General features: G+C 39.2%; 1 protein-coding gene across 13 annotated transcripts in view; it reads left to right on the forward strand.

Annotated features, from left to right (window-relative positions):
* The window catches only part of UNC80 (unc-80 homolog, NALCN channel complex subunit), a 230098-nt gene that overhangs the window by 189963 nt on the left and 23054 nt on the right, over positions 1-17081 (forward strand). For all 13 annotated transcript variants that reach the window (XM_045481069.1, XM_045481072.1, XM_045481063.1 and 10 more), the window contains 5 exons: positions 8619-8819; positions 10997-11120; positions 12082-12207; positions 13438-13561; positions 14301-14507. In XM_045481069.1, coding sequence (XP_045337025.1) covers positions 8619-8819; positions 10997-11120; positions 12082-12207; positions 13438-13561; positions 14301-14507 — 782 coding nt within the window. The remainder of the gene's footprint in view (positions 1-8618; positions 8820-10996; positions 11121-12081; positions 12208-13437; positions 13562-14300; positions 14508-17081) is intronic.

The raw sequence follows: 17081 nt of genomic DNA on the forward strand, positions 1-17081 counted from the left end.
CCTAAAAAAATTAAAAATAGAACTACCCTACGACCCAAAAATTGCACTACTAGGTATTTATCCAAGGGATACAGGTGTGCTGTTTCAAAGGGGCACATGCAACCCAATGTTTATAGCAGCACTATCAACAATAGCTAAAGTATGGAAATAGCCCAAATGTCCATTGACGGATGAATGGATAAAGCAGTTGTGGTATATATATATATATACACACACACACACACACACACACAAGCATGCACGCACAATGGAGTATTACTTGGCAATCAAAAAGAACGAAATCTTGCCATTTGCAACTACGTGGATGGAACTAGAGGGTATTATGCTAAGTGAAATTAGTCAGAGAATGACAAATATCATATGACTTCACTCATATGAGGACTTTAAGATACAAAACAGATGAACATAAGGGAAGGAAAGCAAAAATAATATAAAAACAGGGAGGGGGACAAAAACATAAGAGACTCTTAATTGTGGAGAACAAACAGAGGGCTACTGGAGGGGTTGCAGGAGGGAAGATGGGCTAAATGGGTAAGGGGAATTAAGGAATCTACTCCTGAAATCATTGTTGCACTATATGCTAACCAACTTGGATGTAAATTTAAAAAACAAATTAAATAAAATTTTTAAAAAATGTTACTGCTGTTGTGCCAGGCAGAGGACCTAGAATTGCATCTCTGTGCATAGTTCATTCCTTCTATGGTGATGTCACCTCACTTGTGTAAATCCTGAAGTCTGTGTCTATATTTTCAGATTCTTTTTTTTTTCAACGTTTATTCATTTTTGGGACAGAGAGAGACAGAGCATGAACGGGGGGGGCAGAGAGAGAGGGAGACACAGAATCGGAAACAGGCTCCAGGCTCCCAGCCATCAGCCCAGAGCCCGACGCGGGACTCGAACTCACGAACCGCGAGATCGTGACCTGGCTGTAGTCGGACGCTTAACCGACTGCGCCACCCAGGCGCCCCTATATTTTCAGATTCTTAGAAACATGATTCCAAATGATCTTCTATTCAGATTTGTCACGGTTTATAAAAGGTCATAAAAATTCCTTGTATGGAAAATTCCATGGGTGAGAAAATATGCACTTAAAAAGTTTAGTATATCTATAGAGTAGAGTTAGGTTCTAGCCATTCAGAAATAATACTGCTATTTGGCAAAACACGCCAACTTCCTGATTTTTGTCGACTTTTTTTTCTAAAATTATCCCTTGAAAAATTTAGAAAGTACTACGTGAGGGAAAGTGAGAGCCCATAAATGTAGAGAAAACACAGCCTCTTCTCCTCCAAGCTAATTTCACATTCTCTGAGTTGTTGGCACACACTCAGGCCTCGAGAGCTTCCTATGTGTTCATGCTCCCACTGTACAGCAATGGAGAAGAGCTTATTTCACACCAAGAACTTCTGTACCTGCACTGGGAAAGGGGAGGAAAATTTGTAGTATTAAGAGCCTGTTGCAATAGCAACCCAGTGCTCCATTCAGTCCATCTCTCCTCCTTTCCCAATGATCATGGCTACCTGAACCAAGTAATTCTGTGAACAGAACAACATCACATTCCTAGAATCAGAGAATCACTACTATCAACCGCCATTTTGTGGGAGTAAAGGGACAAGATTCCTCAAAGATGGATGAGAGAGAGAGAGAACAATCCTGATCATGAGTTAGTAACTGTCCTATAACTCAATCATTTATATCTACACTTCTTAAGGCATTTGGAAGAAGGGGAGAGTGTTAGAGAGGTCTGGAGCTCTCTCTAAGGGCCAAACCCTATTAAAGGTTAAATAAGGTGCGCCTGGGTGGCTTAGTCTGTTAAGCATCCGGCTTCAGCTCGGGTCATGATCTCAGTTCACGAGTTCGAGCATGTGTCAGGTTCTGTGCTTACAGCTCAGAGCCTGGAACCTGCCTCAAATTCTGTGTCTCCCTCTCTCTCTTCCCCTCCCCTGATCACACTCTCTCTCTTTCTCAAAAATAAATAAACATTAAAAATTTTGAAAAAAGAAAACTACTATAATGCATTGTTGCAAGTACTATATATCATATGTGTGTTTCTGTGTTTACTATTTTGCAAAATACTTGAGACAACTTAGAAAATTAAACAGGGGGATAGAATATACAAATTAGAGAGTCAGAACAAAGTAGAAAATTAGCAGGGAAATAATTATGTTTAACACAGGAAATCTATATGATTTGATCAGATTAGATGCTATTCATGACCGTAAACTTGATTTTGAGCTTCTGAGTTATCAAAGCAATGAGGAGGAAATGACCAATTACAAAATCATAGTGTCGATAAGATAAAAACAATTAGTTGTTTGATAAAACATTGCTTTTTTAAAATACAAAGAATAAGAAATATCTCCTGGTTGGTGTTTGCTAAAAGGAAAGAGTGACGAACAAAACCTCCATAATAGATAAAATGCCAGTTTGATGTGGCTAGAGGCCTGTTGGTACTGAAAGTTGGCTAACATCATAATGTACTTCAGCAAGAGCAACCTATCTGAAGCCAAGATAATGTCATTGAAAAGCACAAGATAATGTCATTGAAAAGCACAGTTATTTCATTGCCTATTGGAGGATAGGCAAAATTTTTACTGCCAGGACCTCCGCTAAATGACCTCTATTCATGCAATTTCTCACAACAAGCTTTTGACAAAAACGGACCTGCCATTATCTCTGGCCAAACAGAAATATTGTATGCTGTTAAGTAGGGATAGACCCGTGTACTTTGGCTCTGCACCAATCAAAAGATATGTTAGGTTTTCTATTACAAACTAAATATACATTTGGATATATGTAGAAGCCAGAACTGTGAGCACCTAGGTGGTGTTTTATGTCATAAGAATGGATAGTATGACTCAGGAGAGAGGTTTGGTAAAACAGGAATGCCATGATATAAAAGATGGGGAGATATTTACATGAAATATTTAATTCAAGGCAAAGAACCAAGAGACAGTACAAGAGGCAATCTTCACTCCTGCATTATAGGGCTGACTGCAAGCATCTCCAGATTCTTGGTTAGATAGAGTTACTGCCCTAAGGGAATCCAGTGTTTCATTTGCCTAACCCAGCAGTATATATAGCAGGATAATAAGTTCTGCAAATTCTTTCCTTCTCTCCTCCCTCCCCATGTCTCTATGTCCCTCTCTCTCCCCCATCTCTGCCCTCAGCTCTCTGCCTACATCTCTTCAACTCTCCTTCTCAATGGGAAAATCTCTTGTGTTGTCACTGGGAAAGGACCAAAGGAATTTTTTTTTTGACCAAGAGATTATCATCTGCTAATGCAGCAAAGACTATATTAAAGGAACTGTTTGTTTTATGCTCAGTGCAAATTCATTTTTTAACACCAGCAGGGATTAGAGAAATTCAGATAGTAATGCATAAATGACTCAAGTTCAGTTCTAAATATTGTTTTTATACTTAAAATAGACAGTTCGATCCTTTCCCAAGCATTTCTTAATGTTATCTATAAAATAATAAGGGGAAAGAAATATGTGCAGGTAGATATGCTCTTATCTGTCATACAAACAACCTGAAAAGTAAAGAATTTTCTGCGTGGCACATTTGTGAGAAAGAGATAAACGGAAGAAGGCACGGGCTGTTTAAAATGATTTCTTTAAGACATGCGCGTTCACACACAATTTCCTCAAGTACGATGTTCAGTCTGGAGAGAAGACAATAACCGTTTCTTGATAATGAAGGGTTGACATGGAGAAGATGGATTGAATTCAGGCTTCCAGATTAAGCCAAAAGGAAGAAACCGAGGGAATTTGGGGACCTAATATGAGGAGAGCTTCTCAGAGTTTAGACCTCCAAAGGTGGAGGGAGCTGCATTATGTAGTAGTGAATTCCCCAACCATGGTGCTAATCAGATGAAGTCATTGTAGAGCGACCCAGGTGTTAGAGAGACAGTGGCTTGGCTGTGATTCCTAAACCAGAGTGCCTGTCAGAATCACTAGGAGCTCTTAAACTATAAGTCCTGTCAAGCATTTGCCTTGTCTCTTTTGGAGTAATCAAAGAGAAATTTCTCCTTATTAGAATGTTATTGTCAATGCATGAGAAAAAGAGTGACACAACATTGTTATTGCACTACTTCTAATGAATTAGTGGATCTATGCAGTGATGCCTAGTGATGTCTAGTATCTATGCAGCTGACATCATAGAGACTGACTAGCAGGAATCATGTGTCTCTTGATGAAAATGCACATCACCTGTGAAATATGCTTTCCAGAAAATCAAAAGCTAATCTAGTCTAACCCCTAGTCTAACCACAAATGGAATTAAATTTGGAAGCAGTGGGATAGATTAAATGATAGCATGGAGAGTCTATCAGCAAAATCTAGAGTGTGGAAAACACTACAGGACAAGCAGCTGATTTCCTCAAGAAATAAATTACAAGAGAATCAAACAAGAGCAGAAGAGGAAAAACCTGCAAATTAAAAGAAACTCAAGAGAAATACCAACCCATTGAATGTATGGGTCTTATTTTATTCTTATTTGTTTTTTTAAGAAGTTTATTTAAGAATCATGAAATAGGGGCACCTGGGTGGCTCAGTCGGTTAAGCGTCCAACTTCAGCTCAGGTCATGATCTTGCAGTTTGTGAGCTTAAGCCCCACGTCAGGCTCTGTGCTGACAGCTCAGAGCCTGGAGCCTGCTTCAGATCCTACGTCTTCCTCTCTCTTTGTCCCTCCCCCACTCACTCTCTGTCTCCTCCAAGATAAAAATAAATGTTAAAAAAAAAAAGAATCATGAAATAATGTGGGAATTTTGAAAACTGACTGGATAGCTTTCTTTTCATAGTAATTATTTTTAACTTGGTAGCTGTCATAATTGTATTGTGGGTTTTTTTTTTTTTTTTGAGTCCTTAATCTTAGAGACACACACTGAAATATCTGTACTGATAAAATGATTTGATGCTTGGGATTTACTTCAAAGTAGTTTGGAGTAGGGGGAAGGGGAGTGATTGGGGGTATAAATTAAACAGGAGTGATTGTGAATTGAACACTGTTAAATCTGGGTGATGGGTACATGAGGGGCTCATTATATACTTGCCTCTCTACCTTTGTATATGTTGAAATTTTTCAAAATTAAAGTAAAAAATAGACAGATTTCTGGGCCCAATCCTTGGATATTCTTTTTTTTTTTTTTTTTTAACTTTTTTTTTTTTCAACGTTTATTTATTTTTGGGACAGAGAGAGACAGAGCATGAACGGGGGAGGGGCAGAGAGAGAGGGAGACACAGAATCAGAAACAGGCTCCAGGCTCTGAGCCATCAGCCCAGAGCCCGATGCGGGGCTCGAACTCACGGACCGCGAGATCGTGACCTAGCTGAAGTCGGACGCTCAACCGACTGCGCCACCCAGGCGCCCCATGGATATTCTTATTCATTAAATCTAGAGTGGGGCCTGAGAAATTAAATCTTTTATTTCTACTTTAGGCTGTATTTATTAAAGAGGATCCAGTCAGGGGTCCAACTTATGGACCTCACTGCCCAAGAGCTATTAAGATCTCTTTCAGAAAAAAAAAAAAAAAAAAAAAAAAAAGAAAGAAAAGAAAAGATCTCTTTTAACCATGAGATTGAGGATTATATCTTCAGGGCTTTTCCAAGGTAAATTTGCTTCAAAAAAAAATAGAAAAGAAAAAAAAAGGGAGAACAAAAACTTGGGGTGCCTGGTTGGCTCAGTTGGTAGAATGTGCAACTCTTGATCTCAGGGTTGTGAGTTTTAGCCCCACATTGGGTGTAGAGATTGTTTACAAATAAAGTCTTAATTTGGCTCAGGTCATGATCTCATGGTTCGTGAGTTCAAGCCCCGCATCAGGTTCTGTGCTGGCAGCTGGGAGCCTGGAGCCTGCTTCGGATTCTGTGTCTCCTTCTCTCTCTGCCCCTCCCCTACTTGCACTCTGTCTCTCTTTCTCTCTCAAAAATAATTAAACATTAAAAAAAAAAGAAAAAATATAAAAGCTGATTTCTGATGTCCCTTTACTTGGAATCTCCTCTTCTCCTTTAGTAATAGTTCTGAAAACCCTTAGCACATGCATGTGTCCTGATGGTACCATGTATATACATGCACTGTTGGACAACATGAGGCCTCTCTATTCCCCTTTTCCATCAGAATCCCCCTGTCCTGAATTCTGCTTCCATAGCATACTTTGGATGTCTGGCTAGACATATGCTGATTGAAACAAAAGATTCAAATAATTGGTAAGAGTGGCTTAATTACCCTTTACTTAAAGAAACTTGTTTTCAAAGGAATTTCTAGTACCTTAAAGAATATGGACATTTCAGTCACTGTGATAGGAGTCCTGGATATATATTTTAAAATATAAGGTTTTTTCCCCCTGGAAAAAAAGTGAGGTTCAAATCATATAACATAGATGCAAGATATTACCATGAATGAGTATGCTTTGCCTCTTAATATCATCTTCTACACATTCTGCATCTACTCAATGTATTTGATAGCAAAGCACTGTAAAAGTTTAAAGTGCTGTCTCATTTTTTTTAAGATTTTAAATAATTTCTATATCCAACGAGGGGCTCAAACCTTCAACCCTGAGATCAGGAGTCGCATGTTCCACAACTGAGCCAGCCAGGCACCCCTAAAATGCTTTCTTTATAAAAGAACCCCCATGCACTGTTGGTGGGAATGCAAACTGGTGAAGCCACTGTGGAAAACAGTGTGAAGTTTCCTCAAAACATTAAAAATAGAATTACCATATGATCCAGTAACTCCACTACTGGGTATTTACTCAAAGAAAATGAAAATACTAATTCAAAAAGGTAAATGCACCCTGTTTATTGCAGCATTATTTACAATAGCCAAGATATGGAAGCAACTCAAGTATCCAATCCATCCATAGATGAATGAATGGACAAAGAAAATGTGGAATATATATATATATATATATATATATAGGAATGGAATATATATATATATGTGCGTGTGTGTGTGTGTATATATATATATATACATATATATATATATATATATGTATATATATATATAGGAATGGAATGGAATATTACCCAGTCACAGAAAAGAATGAAATCTTGCCATTTGCAACAGCATGGATGGAGCTAAAGGGTATACTGCTAAGTGGAATAAGGGAAAGACTGATTCCATGACATCTCACTCATGTGTGGAATTTAAGAAACAGAACAAAGGAGCAAAGAAAAAAGAGGCAAACAAGAAACAGACTCTTCACTATAGAGAACAAACTAGAGGTTGCCAGAGGGGAGGTAGGTGGGGGGAATGGGTGAAACAGGTGAAGGGGATTAAGAGTACACTAACAATGGGCACTGGGTAGTGTATAGAATCATTGAATCACTCTATTGTACACCTGAAACTAGCATAACACTGTTATCTATACTGTAATAAAAAAACTAAAGTTAAATAAAATGAAACATTTGACTAAAAATAAATAAAATGCTTTCTTCTTCATATAAAATTAAATTCAGGGGCACATGGGTGGCTCAATGGTTAAGTATTTGACTCTCGATTTCAGCTCAGGTTATAGTTTCAGGGTTCATGTGATCTAGCTCCACTGTCAGTGCAGAGCCTGCTTGGGATTCTCTCTCTGGTCCTCCCCTCCCCTCTCTCTCTTTCTCTCTCTCTCTCAAAATAAATAAATAAACTTAAAAAAATAAATTCAATTGGTTTTTTAAAGACCATGTATACCATTATATTTGTATTATTTACAAGTTGGAAACCCATGTTTAGTTTTGAAATTTATTTAGTTAACCAACTATTGCATTTACTAGAAACACACTTGCCCAATCAGTCCTGCTGGTCAGCTCACCTTCAGAAATTCTGTACTTAGGACATAGAGCATGGACCTGTGTCTGGTGACAGGCCCTGGGCTACACTTGGAGGAAGTACATTCCCTTGGTCTGCTTGGGTGGCTCAGTTGGTCAAGTTTCTGATTCTTGATTTCACCTCAGGTCATGATCTCACAGTTTGTGAAATCGGGCCCCATTTTGGGCTCTGCTCTGGCAGCATGGAGCCTGCTGGGGATTCTCTCTCTCCCTCTCTCCTCTGTTCCTCCCGAGGTTGCTCGCTCTCTCTCTCTCTGTCAAAATAAATAAATAAAACATTATATATATATATATATATATATATATATATATATGCCTTTGACCTTAACTATGGGCAGCAAAGGAGCTATGGAGCCATGAAGTTTATTTGAGCCCTTGATATTAGTGATTTTATTGTACATTTAAAGTTTAAGTTTTGTTTTATACCCATATTTGTGTATACACATACCTTTCACATATATGCATGTAGGTATGTATTTGTGTGTGTGTGTATCCTCACATACATATACATGTATACATATTCTCTAGATATGTTTGGCCTGTCCTTAATCTCTCTGGGTTTTAATTTACTCATCAGATGCTATTCACATTTACCCTCTGGAATATTCTATGATTCTTTGCTAATATGTATGTGCAGGTATCAATGTATTGGTCATGCAAGAAGACCTAAGGGATAGAAGGTAGAGGGAAGAATGTTTTTAGTTCAGGGAGTTGGTATGCTGAAAGAAGGCTGATTAACATGGTGCTATACGGGGAAATCCCCATTGTGTCATTCTACGCTTATTCTTTAAAAAAAAAAAAATGTAGGTTGGCAGAAATTGCACACTCCCTTCTGAAGCTGGCACCATACGACACCCAGACAATGGAAAGCCGTGGGCTTCGGCGCTACATCATGGAGATGCTACCCATTACCGATTGGACAGCCGAGGCAGTGAGGCCAGCCCTTATCCTCATTTTAAAGAGACTGGATAGAATGTTCAACAAAATTCATAAGATGCCTACTTTGAGGTGAGAAGGCCTCCTGGTCAACCGTTGATATTGCGGATTCAAAGTTGGGGGTTACCGTCTTTTAAGATGGCGGCACAATCTGGAGTTATATGAATGACTTGAAAGTTTTCTGTTGGCATTACGTGCATAGCTAACCAGGTATATGGATGCATGAGTAGCAGGGTCTACATTTTGAAGAAATAACATATTCTTTAAAATTATATGTGTTCATCTTGAAAGTTCTGTTCATTTCTTAGCTATCATGTTCCTCATCTGACAAACGTAAGAAATTCAGTGAGTATCCTTCAATTTCTTTTGAAATAAAGCAGAGTATGCCTTATAAATAAAACCACTGAGGAGAATAGAAAAATTAATTTGATGTTCAAAAAATACTGTCTTTAGCATAGTAGTTTAGTTACCAGTTTAGAGAAAGGCAAATCTTAATAATAAGCAGCCACATAGGAGCTGGAAAGAATCCCAGGATTAATAACAAATACCTAAGTTTCACCTTTTCATCTAATTCAGGGTGATACTAAATTAACCCAATTACCCTTTGATCTCTGTTCAGTAACCTGCATTATTCACTGATAACCTTTCTATGCAAGGAACCAGACTACCTGGAGATCTGAGTCCAGTTTGGAAACCTGTAGGCAGACAGTTCAATTGATTAAATGTTGATAAACCTACTAAGTCAGAAATTTCAAGTTTGATTTCATGAGAGCATTTTCGGTCCCTTTAATATTAACCACAAATCAATGCAACTCTTGTCCAAGAATTTGTAGCACTTAGCATTCAATTTGTCAGAACTTTTCCAGGTTTTAGCCTGTGCTCTTTTGTTCATTTATGTAGCCATCAGGAGCTGTTGGATTTTTAAAAAAGAAATTGAAAGATTTCATTCCAGCAGTTGATATTTTGTTCCTATATTCCTTTATAACATGATGACGAATGCCTATATGTTATTTCAAGGTTATTTATTTCAGTGGCATGGAAATGTCTGTGTCCTTACAGCACACCTATGTTTTTAGTGGTCCCAGTGGAACATTTGTGCCCTTTGGTAAATGGCCACAGTCTTATAATTCTTACAAGGGTGTGTCAAAATAAGTTCTTTTTCTTAAAAAACTTTGTATGTTAAGATATTAAACATCTCCATAGCTGACTCATTTGTCATATAATCAAGCCCATTATAAGAATATCATGCTTCTTAAAAGTAGATTTCTGAATTAATGCATAGGTTGGCCAATTATAGGCAATTTATTTGGGGTACAGCCTCAGAATTTGAGGTTGCCTTGGATTTAATTTTTTTAGGTGATCTCAGTTCAACAAGGGAAATGTTGATTGAACCTGACCTTGTAGGTTACTTGAGAATCAGGGATATCAATATATCCTTACTTATGAACATTTTCATTTCATCATTATAGATATTCTACGTTGGTTGGAAATATAAACTTAGAAATTGTTTGCAGGATGATATTTGGAAATAGTGTTGAGATCAGTAAAACCCAACCTGTTTATTTGGGGGCCACAGAGATGGCTTTTTTGGCATGAAGACAATTACAGACTGGATTGACTTTATTACAGAAAATCCCATGTCCATTTAATTGTGTTTAGATTTATACCACTTATAGGACCATAGAAAGTAGCCAAAAAATATCATTTCTTAGGAGGCCAAGAAAGAATGCTTTTTTAAATGGACTATTATCTTCTAATGTCATGTTTTTGGCAGGAGTTAACCCATATAAATCTAATTAGTTGTATCCTGGTGTAAAAGCTGATGAGATCAATTGTAGTCTGATAAATAGATTTCAGAAATGCAGCCTGTGGTCAGATTAGTTCTGTTGGATGTAATGGCCCCTATACTGGGTTTCCTAAAATTGTAGTCTTATACCCTCTCTCAAAGCTAAAACCAGGGAACTTAAAATGCAATCCATTCATCATCTCTGTTTTTTCTTCAATAGATTTTGTCTCATTAGTCGAGTGGGGCAGGAGTGCCTCTGCTACGTTTTCAGTATCTTCTTCCCTTCCCAGTGTGCTCTGTGCTTTTGGAACAACATGGGTAAACTTCATCCCGTGTGAAGCACTTTGTTGTCTCAGACACCTGTCCTGTCTTAGATGGTGTCAGAATCACTGTCTCATTCACTTGTTTCAGACTGACTCCAGAAGGGAGCCACGCTGCTAATGGCTCCTATATTGTATTCCAGGCGACAGGTTGAGTGGGAGCCTGCCAGCAATTTGATTGAAGGGGTTTGTTTGACACTTCAGAGGCAGCCAATCATATCCTTCCTGCCTCACCTTAGGTCACTGATCAATGTCTGTGTCAATCTGGTGAGTAGCCAAGTGGCAATCTTATGAAACTTTGCAAAATTTAACTAACTCTGCTATTGACTTCTCTGAATTGAAGATTTACAGGTCAACCACTTTGTGCCCCTACCTACCCATGAAAACAGACGGCTCAGGTGACATTGAAAACAGTGAGGTACATCTCAAGGTGGTGCGTGGGGAGATTAGGGGCCCATCCCTACACAGGTGGGATTTTGGTGTGCTGCTTCCCACGCACTACTTTGACAATTTGCCTCTTTAAGTTGCGCTGAGAGTTGAGGGCTGCCAGTTGGAGAGTGGGGTGGTGGAGACCGCACAATTGGCTAGACGTTGAGGTAGTCTGGGGTGGGGGAGTTTAAAATGCAAAGAGATTTTTTTTTCTTTTTTAGTGCAAAATGATGCTATGAGTTGGCCAGTCTAGGATTTATGGGAAGAAAAAAAAAATTTTTTTACCATGGATGTAAAATCTAGAGTCTGGTCCTCACAAGGTTTTGTACAATGTGGAAACCATGTTAGAGCATTTCATTGAGTAGGATCTGCTGCTTAACTAGTTGAGCAATAAGTCTATAGCTGGAATGCCTAGTGCAAATAGAGCTATGCCATCATCATTGTTGTCAATATCTGCTCCATCAAAGAATGCGGACTGCATTCCTTTGAATTCACCAGTAAGTATGTCCAATCTCCTGATTAGAATAGTTTTTGGTTCATCTCTCATTATTTACATAGTTAGCTACCAACAACATTCTACAAAACCTTGGCTGAATCCAGTGTCATGTTCGATCTGACTCTAGACATTACATGCCTTCGGAAGAAGGCAGCAAGAACAGATTGAAAGTAACATGCCCAACCTTCAAATTATTATCATCATTATTATTATTATTTTATTATTACTGAATGAGACTCCCTTACTACGGTTGCATGAAATTGCAATAGTCAAGGCTGGTCATGTGCTCTGTTTGTATTTCAGGTGATGGGAGTGGTAGGACCTTCCAGTGTTGCTGATGGATTACCCCTTCTTCATCTCAGCCCTTATCTCTCACCACCTCTGCCCTTCAGCACAGCTGTTGTCCGGCTTGTAGCATTGCAGATACAGGTGTGACTGCCTTACCTGTTTGTCACGCTCATTAAGTTGCTGGTTGAGGCACCAGATCATGGTGTTCTCTCTATTTTTTCTGCAAAGGCTGGGCAAAATCTGTGAAACAAAAGTGTAAACATCTCCAAACTTTTATGGGTTTGGAGCTTCAGTCCTGAGCGTGGCCCTAAGTTGTGCTTCTGTAATTCTTCTCGAGATCTCAAAAATAGCAGAGTCATTCAGTCCTGCCACAATCTCAAGAACCACTTAAGTCATTTCCAATGTGTGCAAAACCTTAGGAAAATAATAGTTCACAGATAATCAGCCCACAATTGTTAATTAAAAGACACAGTAATATTCAAAGTCTGGTTTTAAATTATTCACAGAAAGAATTGCAATATAAAATTCTTTCAAATGTTATTACTAGACTTTGAATATCTTAATTTACTTTAATGATTGTGGGTTGAATACTGTGGGTTTCTTTTTTTTTTTTTTTTTACCCTCCCAGTTATTTTATTTCTTAAAATAATATTCCCAAGGCAAAAAGTGCAGAATGCCAATTCCCCTGCCTCTTTCTGTGTGTCACCTGATTTTAGAGAATGGTAGATCATCAGTAAGCTCTGTGACTGATGGGAAATACACACTTGATGTAAATGGATAATGACCCATCCATTGTCTGACAACTATACTTGATGGTCCATCATCCAGAGAATGGGTGATGGTACAAAAGAAATTAAGCAAGAGCTTTGGCTACCATGCAGAAGGGAAACAATGATCCCTAAAGTGATACATCTTTATAACCTGTGTACAGAGATCATATATTTCTTTCTATATTGCCTATTCCTTTCTGTTTTGGAGAAGGCCTTATGCAGAGGTCAGAGGACTTCTAAATAACTTCTAGGTGAACAGGTGGCAAGCTATCATTTATTCCTTCTATCTCTAAAATATTTATTGGTGGACACAGGGAGAAAATGAATGGGGATGTGCAGTTGTTTTTTGTGCCAGACCATAAGTATTACAATTTTGCATTTAATATTCAAGATGTTACTGTTTTTTAGGTATAGAACTCTCAGTTATGTCAAGCAAATGGTAAAGTATCAGTTTTGAGTGAATCTTGTGCACTGTGCAATTGAACTCATAGTTTCCAGGAGCAGCCAACAGGGAATCACCGTCTTCATCGTGCTGTATAAAAACAAACAAACCAAATGGGTGTGGGGTCAATTAATCTTTTTTTCTATTATTGCTGCACAGGCTTTAAAAGAAGATTTTCCTTTAAGCCATGTGATCTCCCCATTCACCAATCAAGAGCGAAGGGAGGGGATGCTTTTAAATCTACTCATCCCATTTGTGCTCACAGTAGGATCTGGAAGCAAAGGTCTGATTAATTTAACTAAAGGAAATGTATCACTGTTGTATTTTCTTTAGTGGCAGACTGTTATTTCTTACTCTTTTTCCCATGAAGGCCATCACTGAAGCCCATCTGAATGATTTAAACAGGGTTGCCTTAGGAAATAGAGTTTTCCTTTCTTTTCAGTTTAGCTACCCTGGGTCAAGAGTTTCTCTGCTCCACTTCATGGAAGATGTGTCCTGTTTAAAATCACTTGAGTACAGCAAAAATCGGGAGAACATTGTTCCCATTAAGAAGATGGTATTAATTGAAATACAGTGTGGTGTGAATTGACAAGTGAATGGACTTTATAATCTACTGCCATTAGGGTTAGCGTAAACCCCGCCATTGCCATTAAATCCAGTATACTTTCATTATTTTTCCTTCTTGGGGTGTTTTTCTTTTAGGGAAAGTTTATCTCAAATGTAAAGACAATACGTTATGAGTATTTGAGCAGAAAGAAAGAAAGCAGATCGCAATGGTAAGCGGGAGATTTGGCTAAGAACACAAGCCCTTGGGTGCTGACTATGGAGAAAACACCCAGTATCAGGGTGTTTCTCCTCCTTGTCCAGAGGAGAAGCTGTACTTGGTGGGGAAACACCCGAGTTTCTAGGGTATTCTAGTCTGGCATTGGAAAGAGAGCTGAATTTTGCTGTGTCTAATGTGGGAAGTCTACCTTGTGATTTGCTTTTCTTTCCACTTCCCTGTTGCGAACTCTATCCCTTAGATAGCCCGTGGCTGGAACAGCCCGAGGTACAGCTGCTCCTGCAGACGGTCATTAATGTGCTCCTGCCACCACGGATCATCAGCACGTCCAGGAGCAAGAACTTCATGTTGGAGAGCTCCCCTGCCCACTGCTCCACCCCTGGGGATGCCAGCAAAGACTTGCGCAGGGAAGGGCTGGCAGAGTCCACAAGCCAAGCAGCATACTTGGGTAGGTCCTATCCCTATGCCCGCCCCCCCCCCATATACACACACACTTGTATATATACACACACACACAAGAATATATATATATGTTTGTGTGTGTATATATATATGTATATATGTATGTTTGTGTATATACACGTGTAATGTAAATACTTACAGAGTTATGTTACACCTTGACTCAAAAAGTATTTTAAAAGACCTCAGTCCAGAGGTATTTAAAGAAGCCACTTCAGCAAGCAGGAAGCATCATCCTTGCAAAAGAGTCTGTAAATATACGCCAGAAAACAAAGTAGTTTCCTATCTGTGGTGCCTAAATTACTTGGTTGTTTTTCTAACAGCATCTGGACATGTAAGGAAAGCATCTGTAGTAAGAATTTCTCCTTGCTGGTGAAGTGTGAGATCACTAATGAGGTTACCTATGGTAGCTGCTATCAGATGTAGGCTACATCTAATACACAGAGACGCTGAGTCGCACGGCTCATGGGACTCACTGGTGTGTCATCTATGTGAACGGAGCCCCTAGACTGGGGCAGTCCACTCCTGTGCAGTAAGACATGGTGGCCTTACAGGACATTATGCTCCCTACTAGCTAGTTTTCTTCCCTTACTATAATAGCATCTCTAAATCTCCATCTTAATTTTCATTCTGGTGAGGCCAGTCAACTGGTTCTCCCCCATAGGCTTGCCAGTTTCCTTCTGGCTTCCACTGCTACTTTTCTATCACCCCATCCCTGCCTTTAACTTGGTCCTGCCTCATGGAACACTGGAGCCCCCCTCCTTGGCCCTGAATGCACTAAGCTGGGGAAAAGCCCCACTCCTGCCATAGCACTGAGAATAAGGAGCACTGGCAGCAGAAAATCTCAAAAGGAGCAAATTGAGAAAATCATGCCTAACATTTTTCAATTTATCAAAGTAGAGCTTCATGTGGGGGGTATAAGATGAACCATACACACCGGTAAAAACAGGTCCTTGGAGTTTGGAATGTGTGAGGAGTTTGGACTATATCATAAGGGGAGATCTTGGGGTGCCTGTCTGGCTCAGTCAGTAGAGCATGTGACTCTTGATCTCAGGTTGTGAGTTTGAGCCCCACATTGGGCATAGAGGTTCCTTAAAAAAAAAATAAACGAATAAGTATTTGAAAATTATGTGATAGATAATGAGAATGAAAAGGAAAAAAGGAAACAAGCATGCATGTGCACAGGACCTACCCATATGGGGCGTGGTTGCCAAAGCCGTGAGAATGTGGGGTTCAGATAAAATCTAGACTCTGGAACAAAGCCGTGCATGAGGTTTGGGATTGCACAGAGGAGGAGGGAGACGGTGGGCTTTAACACACAAGGCAAGGATAGGAGAAAACACTTGATGAGTAATTATTTTCAATTCACTCTGCTTTCTGCCTTTTTAATGAAGGTGGATCCTTTGGTTACTTGGCCAGGCCACTGGGCCTCTGTTTCAAATCGATTTTTGCATTTATTTTGGGCACTTACTCTGCACTAAGCAGTATTTTCTATACTTTGAATCCTCACAACAACTCTAAGAAGTATAAATGTTCTTCTCATTTTAGGAGTGAAGAGGCAAAGGCCCAGAAAGGTTGAGTAACTTCCTTAAAGTTACACAGTTAATAAGCAGCAGAGCCAAATTTCAAATCCAAGCCACCTGGCACCAGAGTCCCTGCTCCTGAGCCCTTTGCTATCCTGCTTATGTACTGGGCTGAAAGAGGTGAAGGTGGGAAGCAGAATGGCAGAAACACAAAGAAGGCTAATAGGCACATAACAGTAGAAATGTCACCAAGCTCAGGGTAGGGAAAGAGGAGTGTTGCTTTTTGTTCATTTGTTCGTTTGTTTAGTTAAGGGAAAGGAATGGGGGTGAATGATTGCTGTGAAGGTGAGATTTTGAGGAGGGTGGGTAAAGAAGACTCTTACAACATCCCTCTCTGTGTTACATGGCATGGTTTTCCCCTGGAAATGTCCTAAATACGTGATAAAGGTGTTTGCGTCTTTTAGTTGCTAGGATGGGCCTTATGACACGATCAGGAAGGCCAAGCCTCCCTTGACTGCCCCATGCCAGACCCTCTGTGCAGAGAGCTGAGATGTCAGAGGACGCTCCTGCCATAATGTTTGACGTCTCTACAATATTCTGTTTGGTCCTGACACACTGTTTGGGAAATCTTCTTCCTGAAAAATAAAATAAAATAAAATAAAATAAAATAAAATAAAATAAAATAAAATAAATAAAATAAAATAAAAGTAGATCGTGACGGGGCTGCCAGAATCTAGGAAGAAAGAGATATTGCAAAAGAAATCCAACAGGCTTAAATAATAAACATGATGTGCAATATGAGAGGGGGGAAGGAGGGAGGGAGAATGGGGCTTTTTCACCTGAAAGGATATACTCAAATGCATTTCCTGGTTCTCTCTGGGGAGGAGATGGGGCTGGCAAGGGAGCTGGAAGGAGATGGACTTTTTCTCTTTGAACTCCGTGTATTTCTGTATGGTTTGATTTTACTTTAAACAACAAGAATATATTATGTCTATGCTTAAAAGAAAAAGAAAAAAGTCTTTTAAAATACCCGTGTTTTA

Source organism: Leopardus geoffroyi, chromosome C1 (genome assembly GCF_018350155.1).
Source record: "Leopardus geoffroyi isolate Oge1 chromosome C1, O.geoffroyi_Oge1_pat1.0, whole genome shotgun sequence".
Taxonomy (NCBI): Eukaryota; Metazoa; Chordata; class Mammalia; order Carnivora; family Felidae; genus Leopardus; species Leopardus geoffroyi.